This window comes from Gopherus flavomarginatus, chromosome 17 (assembly GCF_025201925.1).
Source record: "Gopherus flavomarginatus isolate rGopFla2 chromosome 17, rGopFla2.mat.asm, whole genome shotgun sequence".
Lineage (NCBI taxonomy): Eukaryota > Metazoa > Chordata > Testudines > Testudinidae > Gopherus > Gopherus flavomarginatus.
In genome coordinates, this window is record NC_066633.1 from 6236311 (window position 1) to 6248834 (window position 12524).

General features: G+C 45.4%; 1 protein-coding gene across 1 annotated transcript in view; it reads right to left on the reverse strand.

The window, feature by feature from the left end:
* Positions 1–1563, reverse strand: part of CCDC187 (coiled-coil domain containing 187) — an 84303-nt gene extending 82740 nt beyond the window's left edge. The window contains exons 1-2 of the mRNA XM_050926954.1: positions 1523–1563; positions 731–815 (exon numbers count right to left, since the gene is read on the reverse strand). Coding sequence (XP_050782911.1) covers positions 731–785 — 55 coding nt within the window. The 5' untranslated portion in view covers positions 786–815; positions 1523–1563. The remainder of the gene's footprint in view (positions 1–730; positions 816–1522) is intronic.
* Positions 1564–12524: the final 10961 nt, after the last annotated feature.

Below are 12524 nucleotides of genomic sequence, written 5' to 3' on the forward strand. Positions count from 1 at the left end.
TCTCTAGAATTCTTGGATCACTGAATTGTGTCCTCAGTGCATATAGGATAATGGTACCTGCTGGGTTATTTATTTTATTTCTTTTAAACATACTTTAGTTCAGTTGAGCTGACGCTCACTGGGCCAGCTTGTGAAATGCTTACTCAGCAAAACTTCCACCCATGTCAATGGGGAATTTGGGGCTGTGTAAAAACTGAGCTGAGTTTGCCACCCTTATTCCTGTTGGGTTGAACTTAACTTTAATGCCCACTGGGCTACCTGCGTGAAAGCAGATTTGCAAGATCAGGCCTTGCATCCAATTACTAAAAAAGTAAATCAATTAAAAAAACAACAACTCTGTGCTGAAGTAAGGTCAACATTCTACCCCTTCCCTTCCAACCACACACACTTGGGGTTGATTTTGACTAGTTACATCAAGGTAAAAACTTCAGTGCCTTGACTCCACGAGGGTTTTAACACTGGAATAGCGATCTCAGTATAAAAACACGCCTATCTTTTGCAATGAAGACACAACCCCAATGGAGAGGGCGAAACAATAAGAAGGATTTTAAAACAGATTTCTTAAATCACTTTTTATGTCACCCAATCTCTGTCTTTATCGAGTAAATATTTAGCCATGGTAACTAAACATCACAGGCTTCTTTTAAGTAAAAATCTTTGGTTTAAAAAAAAATAGACCTGTCTTTCACTGTTACCCTATACAGGCACTGGAAATTCATAAGCCAATTACCTGCTAGCGGGGTTGATTCTTCGGCTGCAACTCTGCAGTCCACTTTTAAAGCCATGCTGCAAGTTTGATTAGCTGGGGTCCACCTCTGGAATATTCACAAGACAGTGCTAGTCATTGATGACAACTGATAATGCTTCTATGCTTTGGATATGCTTAAAAATTTTTTCCCTTGTTTACAATTGCTGACTATCAGTAACAACACTTAGTATTTAAAGAACACATTGAAGACCTCTGCAGTGTTTGCAAACAATGACTGTTTTGATTAATCCTCTCAATTCTTTATGAGGGATGCAAATGCCCCCATTTCACAGATGGGATAGCTAAGGTACAGAGGGTAAATTACTCCGGATACCATGGATGGTCAGTGGCAGGGCTAGGATTAGAAACCAGATGTCCCACTTATCTGCTTTAGTCACTAGACTATGCCACCATTCCAAAGCAATGGCACTATGGGACTTAACTCCCCCCTCAAATATACCCAACCAGTCCCCAGTTAACCAGCCTGATACCTTACTTGCCTATAGTAACATCACTCTTGCTTGTAACAGCACCGTGGCCAGTGGGATCTTTGTGGTTCTTTGCCCAGGAGCTGAACCGAGGTTACATCCCAAATGCACCATTTCCCTCCAGCCATTCACAGAAGTACTTTGGAGATTCTTCCTCATCTCTCCAGGCTGATTAAGCTCAGCACCCTATTTCTAGAAGGCTTGGGAGAAAAAGCTCCCGAAAAGCACCCCAGTCTTCTCTTTTCCAGCTGGTCCCCCCTGCCTGTCCCGCAGCTGCAGAGCTAACCTGCTGCCATTCCGCCTGCACCCAGCCAGCCAGTTGGTGTGTAAAGCTGAAAGGAAAGGTAAACTTGAGAAATGAAATCCAAGTCCCACCCCCAGCCCCTTCTATGTGGGCGCCACAAGGGGCGGGAGAGACAGAGCAGCAGGATCCCAGTGCACACACCTTTGTTTGAACTCTTTGGTGGGTGGACAGAAGTGACAGCACAATGCAAGGCTGCTAGGGGACTACAAGAGAACAAACAGCAAAGCGATTCATTGACTACAGAGCAGCCTGAACACAGATCTCAGCTTGTAAATATGTGGCAGGGTGCCAAGGGCTTTTCTTTAAAAGTCGTTATCCACCCACAAAGACCGGCACCCTGCTGGGGTACTGAGCGCCCAGCCCCTGCACACTGCCCTGGGTGAGGGGCAATCATTGAAAGATTCTACTCAAAGTAGTTACCAATGGTTTGCTGTCAAACTGCATCTAGTGGGGTCCCGCTGGGGGTCAGTCCTGGGTCTGCTACTAGTCAATATGTTCATTCATAACTTTCATACTGGAATGGAGAATATACATATCAAATCTGCAGATACCACCAAGCTGGGAGGAGTTGCAAGTACTTTGGGGAACTCAATTAGAATTCAAAACAACCTTCACAAATTCTCCATTTGTCTGAATTCAGCAAGATGAAATTCAATAAAGTGCAAAGTACTATGCTTAGGAAGAAACAATCAAACGCACACCTACAAAACAGGGAATAACTGGTGAGGCGGTAGTACAGCTGAGAAGGATCTGGGGGTGATAATGGATCACAAACTTAATATGAGTCAAAAATGTGATGCAGTTGCAAAAAAGTCTGATGTCATTCTGGGATGTGCTAGCAGGAGTGTTGTATGTAAGACATTGGAGGTAACTGTCCCATTCCGCTCGGCACTGGTGAGGCCTCAGCTGGAGTTCTGGAATGCTGTAGAATCCTCATCATAGGAGGCTTTTAGGAACAGGTTGGACAAACCCTTGTCGGGGATGGTGTAGGTTTACTTGGCCCTGCCTCAGACTTCTCAACATCCCGAATTCAGGGCTCAAGATGGGCAGCAGGCCTGGAGCTTTCAGACTGACAGAGAATACCGCACTAGAGGTAGAGGGTGCTCTTAGGGGGCTTCAGAATAACAAACCCCACAGCCTTGGCCCAGAGGACTTCAGGGTAATGGAGAATGCCGCTGCTATGAGAAAGTGGCAGCAAAAATATCATTGCCCACTCTCAGGAGGTGGATCTGATTTCAGTTGCTTCAGTCCTCACACTCAGCCTGGAGGATTTGCCCAAGCACCGCCTGGGATGAGTCACATGCCCGCAGAAATCCTTGCTGTAATGGAAAGAGTCCCCATCTCAAATCAAGTCTCCTCCTGTGCTTCTTTTTATGGGCCTGTCTCAACTCTGATCCCTTCCTTGGTGACAAGAATGAGAGGGTTTGTCACAACAAACCAGGAGAGTTGGCACTGCTGAGCCTTGTGAGGTTTGATGTCTAACTTAAATCCCCAGCTCCTGGAGAAACATGGAGTAAGAATCTCAGCTTTTATGTAGAAAAAAACAGTCAGTTTCTAGCCCAAATGGCTACTGAGCCATGAGTGCACCCTAAAGACACAGAAAATAGAAGGCAAAGAGACTCCTAAATTTATTTATCACGATTTTTAAGCCAATGTCATGATTTTGGGGGGGCCTGGCACAAACGCTTGCCACTGGCAGTACTCAGCTTTTGGGGGACTGTCTGATCTATCTTTAAAAAGCTTCCTGGCATTTCAGACCAAAGGAAGGGAACAGCTATTTTTTGGCAAACAGCAGATGGCGCACTCAGCCTGCAGAAAGAAAGGTGAGAGACTGGCTTAGTGCAGGGGTCAGCAACCTCTCAGAAGTGCTGTGCAGAGTCTTCATTTAGTCACTCTAATTTAAGGTTTCGTGTGCCAGTCATACATTTTAACATTTTTAGAAGGTCTCCTTCTATAAGTCTATAATATAGAACTAAACTACTGTTGTATGTAAAGTAAATAAGGTTTTTAAAATGTTTAAGAAGCTTCATTTAAAACTAAATTAAAATGCAGAGCCCCCCAGTCCGGTGGCCAGGACCCAGGCAGTGTGAGTGCCACTGAAAATCAGCTCGCATGTTGCCTTTGGCACCCGTGCCGTAGGTTGCCTACCCCTGGCTTAGGGGCTGATGAGTTCTTCAGTCTTCACTGTGAGATCCAGGTTGCTGGCTGGATTTGGATTGTCTAGTCCCAGATTTAAAAACCTGTAGCCGGGAGCTCTTAACTCATTCCCTTGGTGTAATGCTTCAACCCTACACAAACCATTCTTGCGCATTTTACTACCATGATGTGAATTGAGTGCTCAGGAAAGGCATTGACCTGTCTGAATCCTGGGAAGTGGGAGGGGGGAGTCCCCCAGAACAATAAAAGTCTGCTCCCTCATATGAGCGAGTGGCTACAGAACCCAGAATGTAAGTGATTACGGGGGACAAAAAATGGAACACAGGGATGGGGCACGCAGGTCAAAGGGTTAAAACAAGAAATCCCAGGGAGACCCTGAACAGACAACCCTGGAAAATGCCCCTTGCCCTGAGAAAGAGATGAGGAAATCAAAGAGGAACTCTGCCCAGATGTATGCATGGATGAAGGAGCAGGGAAAGTTGTAGAGAACATCCCTGTCCAATGCCTTCCTCCTGGACTGAAGGATGTGCCAGGAGAGCACAGGAGAATAGAGTTCTCTAGCTAGGCACAGGCCAGGTACTGAATGGGCATTAATAGTACCCCCTTGCACTGCTCCTACCCCTCCTTCCCCCAGTGTATCCCCTCTGCTCTGAAGAGAGGATGGTTCACTTCTGCCTGTCCTCTGAGACTGTCACTGGGGGTGAGGGGCCTGGTTGTGACTGGTTTGCAGTAGGGATTCCCAGGCATTGGACTGAGATGCAGCCACTCGTTTCGCAGCACCTCAGGAGGTTCTGACCAGAGAGGTATAAGCACTTCACAGTGAGTTCACACTTCATCTGCTGAGTTCATTCTCTTTCTATCTGCAAACAGTCCACAAGTGACAGCTTCAGACTTTTCTGGGGTTAATTTGTTTTATGTTATTTGTCCAGTTCTTTCCATGTCTAATTCTTGGATCTGCAGATGGCTAGCCAGCAGTTTCTTGAGAATCGCTGATATCTGAGCTGTGTGTTTTAGTTTTGAGGATGGCTCTTGATGTGTATCACAGTGTAGCACTTATAGGCTCCAATCCCCGTTGTGTTAGACACTGTACACAGATGGTCCCCACCCAGAAGATTTTACATTCTGAGTGTGACAAAACACAACAGATGGTTCCAACAAGTTGACAGGGGAGCTCAATTCCAGTTGGGGATGGTTGGACTCAGATCATCTGGCAATGTTTCTGTTTCTTGATTGGATGAGTTTTAGACTCTGGTTTCCTGTGGAATTCTTGCATCTATGAATCTGAAATTTGCTTCCCACAAATACCCTCTAATATAGGTTAAAATGTGTGCTGTTTCCATGTGTGTTCCAGCCAGTAAATCCATTGGCTCAAATACACACGGAAAGCAAAGACAAAGCAGTGCAAATATAACAGAAGTGAACTGATTTCTATAACTAACCAAATATGGATGGAAAACGTCTTCTGACCCACAGCAGTAATGACTACTAACAGCTGCCATTTTGAGGTGGAATTCAACGAGTGACCTGCAAATAAGACACTTCATATCCCATTCTTTGTCCCACAGTCACTGCTCTCCAGGGCAGGCTGAGATACTCTTTCTTCAGCTTCAGATTTACATTAAGTCTGATTCTTGCCTCTGTTTTATTTCCTCTGGTTTTTTTCCCTGTTGGAAAGGGCTGTCAGATGTGTTTAAATGGCCATGCCAGCACTGTAGAACTCAATATTATTGGAAAGTCCATACAGTGTAGGGCGAGATACTGACACAAACAACATCCTTTCATGTACGTGGATTCTTTGGTCTGTACAAAAGTTGGTTTGAAAAGTGAGTTTCAACCCTTCCCCCAATTTAATAAACATCTTTTCAGCCTAGGCTCAAATGTTTCAACTATTTTAGTGTTTGGAGCCTAACCCAGCTAGGAATTCCTGAGCTGCAGATCACAGCAGCAGTAATTACCATTTCAAGTAGCTCCAAACCCACATTTTGGCCTGATTAAGATGTTCCAGTGCTAAGAATGCAAAGCTGGGCCAAGAATGGAGCCACAGCCACTCAGGGATGTAAGTGATAAGAGTCTTAAATTCAATCTCGTAATTCACAGAAAGCCATTGTAATAATGGGTCTGAGCACTGGGAAGGGAGAAGGAACCAGCAATGGGAAACCTTGCGGTTGAAACAGGGCTTTGGTTGAAAACATCCAAATCTTGGCAATCTTACAAGAGTGCAGGGAAAGTCTCATGTTCCCCTGCAGTCGTCTTCTGTTCGATTGCACCTCAAGCCATTGCTCACAACGGCAGCCTTGGATATACACGTCATGCCATGCTGTGCCTTCAGCTGCTCCCGTATAATCCTACTGAAGGCGCTAGGGTTGGACAGGGGTCAAATTTGGCTCCCATCTCCCTGGGCACTGCTAAGCCTCAGCAGACTGGATGTGCAGAGGAAAGTCAGGAGATTGGCCACTTGCCCAGCGTGTTGTGCTACACATGGTAGAGTGTTAGACCACAAATCTGTCAAGATGTGAGGCAGTGGCACCTGACGCTGGGCCAAACCCTGCCTGTAGTAGCATGTGCGTAACACCCAAGTCGGTGAGCCAGATTCTGCTCTGCCATGCAGAAGCACAGCAATTCAAGTGAACGCACTTTAGATCTGCACCAACAAGATGCAGAGGAGAATTTGCCTCACTGACTTCAATAGGCGTTGCTCACATGTCATCCAGGGCAGAATTTGGCCCATTGTGCTTTAGAACATCCAGCACTATGCTGCACCAGCCATCAAAAGCCAAATTTCTCCCTAACACTCAATGCAGCCCCTATTGATTTCAATGCCACTGGCCTGGAGTGTTGGGGGGGGCAAATGGGAGGTAGGGCATAAAGCAGAGAATAGCCATTTTAAGGCCTTCAAAGAAAGATCACTACAAGTTTTTTGCAGCTATGGATCTGCTGAGAGATTTGCAGGATACCACACTCAATGGCATTAGCCCACAAAATGAATGTTGCAATATTCTGAATCTGAATGAGCAATTCAGCAGCTCTTGCTAGCTACCATTTCAGTCAGTGCCTGCGTAGTCCTTTCCTTCCTGCAGAATGTGAAGGTCTGAGAGGAAGGGCAGGACTCAGGAGATCTGGGTTCTAGCCCCAGCTCTGCCACAGACTCCCCGTGAGACCTTGGGCTAGTCACTTAATCTTTCCGTGTCTCCATTCCTCATCTGTGAAATGAAGAGGGTTATCCTTCATCTGTCTTCACTATTTAGACTATAAGCTCATTGAGCATTGCTGGCCCTTACTTTGGGTATGAGCTGGCCCTAGCACAATAGAGAATTGACCTAGGTATTTCTGTAATATTTCTATAACTCAATGATCTTTGAGTTGCATTACAGCTAAATATCTGTGAGGCAGCGTCGTCTGAGCGTGGAGGGTTTATCTGAGTTTGTTCAAACTGCAAGCTTGGCTCTGTCTTTGTTTTCTCTTAGAGTATGTTGCCACTAATGGGGAAATGAAACCAGGGCTGCCCGGGGGGATGGGGGGGCAAGTTGGGCAATTTGCCCCAGGCCCCAGGCCCTGCAGGGGCCCCCACGAGAATATAGTATTCTATAGTATTGCAACTTTTTTTTATGGAAGGGGCCCCCAAAATTGCTTTTACCCAGGCCCCTGAATCCTCTAGGTGGCCCTGAATGAAACCACAGTGCATGATCAAATTCAGGAGATGTGCATGTATGTGAACCAAAGGGGAAAGTTGTCCTAAGCCTGTGTGATTGGAAGCAACTGATGTCCATAGTTCTAGCGATGAATTCCAGGGCTCATAAGCAGAGATGGCGTCAGAATATGCAACTTGCAGCTCTGTTGCTCCTTCAGGCTACTGCACGTGGATAAAACTCTCCACTCTCTCCTTTTGGTTGGTTTATTGCTCTGGGTGCTTAGTTTTGGGAGCTCCTCAGGGGGAAATATGTGCAGGAAAAAGAATAAATAAATGCTCCTTGCTTATTGTTCTGGAGGATTTGGAGAAGCAATTTACATCAGAAGCCCATTTTTCACAGCAGTTCCTAGTTGGCCAACAATCAAAGCAGAGATCCAGGCTTTAATTGCAAACTGGATGTGACACGAATTTTGCGATAAACATCTGGAGGGAAAAGAGAGCTGACTAACAATGAAGTGTGCCACTCTGAAGCCTTACAGCCAAGGCCCTGATCCTGCACTCATTGAAATCAATGGCAGAACTCCACCTTAGCTCAATAGGGGCACGGATCACTCCATTGAATAAACTGAGATCTGGGCTTGATCCTGCGAAGTGTCAAGTTCTGAGTCCTACTGACTTCGCCGCTGTATCCCCTAAGCATTCCTTGAGCTAAGAGCTGTGTGGTGAATCCTGCAAATGCAGAGGTGATAGTTGCTTGTTATTTAACGCAAAGCTGAAAAGATTGTTAGGTTACCACTGTCCAGCCTGGAGTCTGTGCAAGGACCCATTGAAATGAACAGCAATGCAGCCATCAGATGAAAGTCCTATGGGGCTGTCTGTTTGCACTGACTTCATTTGGGAATACCTGTAAATTGAAGCCTATATTTTCTGCTTTGTGCTCTACATCAATGAGAGTTATGTACATCAAGAGGGAAACAGACCTTTAACCCTCCACATTTTATGTTAAGTGCCAAATAAAATATGGGAAAGGGCAAAGTATCATTTATATATCCTAAAAAAAATAAGCCATTCAGTTATTGCTACAGCAATGGAGAGAGGAGGTAGAAATTAGCTATTCATGGACTGCTTGTTTGGGTTTTTTTCTATCAGTAAGGGAATATGTGAACAGAATCTTAACTGGAGGACCCAGGGACTAGCTGCCTATGGTGTTAAATCAAACGTGGGGGGGAGAATATAGTATCCATGGTAACTGGCTATAGTAAACGTGGTTCTTTATCTATATTAGAGGATTTATAGCACCAGAGCTGGGACCAGGCGATTTAAATGGAGGATCTCCAGGAAAAACAGCACGTCTCATTGTAATAACCAAAACATCTCCATTGCCTGTAAAATGAAAAAGCTGGAGGGGATGTGATAGCGTGGTCCTGTGGCTTATGAGCCTCATTCAAAACCCACTGAAGTCAGTGTAAAGACTCCCATTGGCTTTGGAAGAGGTTCTGTATGTGCCATTGTGCAGCAGAAGGGAACAACCCAGTGCAATGGTGGACCAGCTGAGCCCAGCAAACACAGAGGGGAGAGTAGGTGCATGGCCGACTCGGCTTGTTGGCCAAGTCCCTCAGATGGACAAAGCTGCCCCACATGAACACCTGACAGTTAGGACTCTGTGGTCCAGGGGAAGGTCGGAGCTGGAGAAGAGCCCCTCTAGGAAGTACTGTCCCCTGGCAACAGCAGATTTTCTAACAGGTGCTCTACTGGGAATCGATGGAGCAGCATTCCCCTGAGCTGCCTGCTTACTGGCCCCTCCCTCTCACCAGGATGCATTTCACTTCCATAAATATACATATGAAACCCCCCCTAAAAATACTGGCTAATGTTTTCCAAACTCTCCAGCCATTTTGGGTGCCTCCAGTTCTGGATGCCCAACCTGAGATGTCATTGAGGGGTCTGACTTTCACAAGACGGGTGCCCTTTAAGGCATGCCAGATTGGACACCAGGATAATCAGAGTCCCTTCTGAAAGCATACACCCTAATACCGAAATGCACTAGCCCCAGAGTGGAAGGAGACTATGCCGTGAGTTGTGAGCAGCCCTTCTATAAGAAGGCTGGTATCCGATGAACCCAGATTGATTTACTGGCTTTAAAATCTTCCCTTTATTGATTTTTGAGCATAATGATCTATGGAGTGGCATGAGAGAGTGGCAACAATGTTATTTTTGTGATGCCGCATCCATCACCATACATTACTGAGTGATAACACTGGGTTAACTCGCACCATGCCACACAGCACACAGCACTGCAGTAGGCTCCCATTGGAGTCAACAGTAAAAATTCTATTGACTCCCATGGAGCAGGGCCCTGCATGTTCCTTAGTTCCTACAGAACTGTGCACATCAATGTAAGTGGCTTCTTTGTCTTTGTCATTTCCAGTAATTATGCTCAGAAACCTCTGACTCATTCCATAAGAAAGAAAATTCCTTTTGAGTTGGTAAATGACAGGTGCTAAAGACACCGGGCTTCTTGCACACCTCTATCCCAAGGCAGGGTTGTGTTTTGCTTTGTACTGCTTCCTCCTAAACTATAATTATAACCAGGGAGGCCAATTCTCCAGCCCGTGCATCAAACAAAGCTCCCCACAGCTGTAGAATGTTGATCCCTTTTTACAGGGATGATTTTATTTGCCAAAACAAAACAGTCCAACCTAAACCAAAACCAATCAGCCAGGACCTGCTGCCTGGCCCCTCCTAAAGTCATGTTTCACAGCCCATCCCAACCCCTAGAAAAGGTATCTCCAGCCAGGTCCCCCCCTAGCTAGTGAGATGCATCCCCTCCCACATATTTTCTTCTGAGCAGAGTCTCTTCCGGGAGTATGCCTCCTCTTTCTCCTAACTGGGGTGCTTGCTGATCTTTCATGTGAAGACCAGGCTGCCTCCAGGGCTATCACCTGATCTCTGGCCTGAAACTCATTACTTGGGAGGCAACTAATTATGCCTGAGTAGGTCTAAACCCATTCCCCTTAAAGGACCAGCCCGACCTACGACAGCAACCCTCTTATTTGCATTCAGCAACAGAAATTGCAGATGCAGTAGTGAGCAGGAGCACCATGTAAATACCTAGATAGACTGTAACCCTTGGACTGGATGGAGTATTATGCCAAAGTGCAGATACACAAGGACAAGTTCACCTCTGGGGTAAAATGGCTTGAATCAGATATGATTGGACCCGTTCCTTATTGGAGCTCTAGTATGGGGACTATGACAGACCAAAAGAGCAGAATCGCTTTTGATAGCCTACTCGTGAAGAACAACCCCTATAGGTGTCCATTCTTTGCTCTTAAATACCATCTGCCTGATTTCTCCTTGTATTTGTTTTAGCCCTGATCTGAGCTAATGTTGCATGGTGAACTGCATGGTAAGCTAACATGAAGGGTTGGTTCCTGCCCCATTACACTCCATCACCCTGGGTTGTCCTAGACTTGCCACTGCTTGATTGCCATTATCTCCAAGGCTGCTAGGCAGACGCCTCCATTTAACCCAAGATTGTTTCCGACGGTGACTGCCTAACTGTGCACTTGTTTGGATTTTTTTTTCTCTTCAGATATTGATCTAAAACAGCAAACTCCTGCCTCATTATTCACCAAGTTACTCTCCATCTTGCTGCATGCAGGGGGGGATGCTTGATATTACACACCTACCAGCCTCCACTAGAAAATAAACACCATATAGGCTTGAAGGCTAAGTTCTCTGCGGATGTAAACTGCCATGGCTCCATTGAAGCAAACAATTACACCAGTTTACACTAGCAGACCATCTGACCCTATTGATTTGTGCCTCCTTCCAGCAAAGTCAATGGAAGTACTTCAGTGGGGGAAGGAATGAAGCCAGGGGTGTGTCTGAGGACGATGCACTGGGGGGTGATACATATTCTTTAGGGCTTGATCCTTCATCCATTGAAGACAATGGGAGTGTTGCCATTGAGTGCGAGCGGTAAAGGGATATGGGAGCAGACTCCAGAGCCATCTAACTGACAGTGCCAAAATGTAGGGTTCTAAGGGAACACAAAGGCAGAAGGGAATGGGTTTCTAAAGATCCAGATGCATGCGAATGAAATGTGCTGCCCTCCTCTGTGCAAACAGGGTTGGAAAGGTCCACGAATGCTGGTTTTGTGTTTCTATGACAACACCTTTTAGCAGCTCTCCACTGAAAGCCAAAAGCTGCATCTAGCCCGTGGACACAGCAGTGCCGCAGAGCTGAGCTGCTACTTCAGTTCCATTTCTTTTTCCAGAGAAAGTTAGCAGCGGGGGTAGTAAAAGTGAATTAACACTGAACATTGTCACCCCTCAGTCCTTTCTTTCAGAGATGTCACTTTTTTTTTCTGTTTCAAGAGGCCAGCGTAGGCTTCAGGCTGCAGTCAACAAAGGATACAAGTGTTTGATCTCAAAAGACCACTTGAGCAGATGTTGATGTTAATTGTGGTTTTTGCCCTAAACTTGCATAGAACTCTGGACAAACCAAGAACAGTTGATATTTAGAGTACATGTTACAATAAAAACGTAACGGGTACAACATAAGCATCATACGAAGACTTGCCAACCCAGAAAAATCTAATCAATAGATAAAATAGGAAGAGTGACTTCATTGATTCATAGATCTTGAGGCCAGAAGGGCCCATTGTGATGACCTTCCAGTCTGAATTCCCGCATAGAATAGCCCAGAGAATCTCACCCCATAATTTCTGCTTTATGGTTGTTATGACTTCAAGTGATGGAAAATTCATTGTGTCCCTATGTGAGTTATTCCAATGCTTAATTACCCTCACTGTTAAAAATGTGCACCTTATTTCTTGTTTAAATTTCTCACTTCTGCTTCCAACCGTTGGATCTCTCCATGCCTTTTTCTGCTAGATTAAAGAGCTGTTTACTATCAGAAATCTCTTCCCAATATAGGTAACTATAAACTGTAAACAAGTCTCTTAACCTTCACTTGGATAAACTACATAGATTGAACTTCTTAAGTCTCTCCCTATAAGGCATAGTTTCCAGACCTCCAACCATTCGTGTAGCTCTTTTCTGAACCCTTTCCAGTTTTTCAATGTCTTTTTTGAAGTGTGGACACACAAACTGGATACAGAGTCCAGTAATGGTCTCACTAAGGCACCTCTCTATTCCTACTTAATGTCCCCACAGATCATGTTCGCTCCCT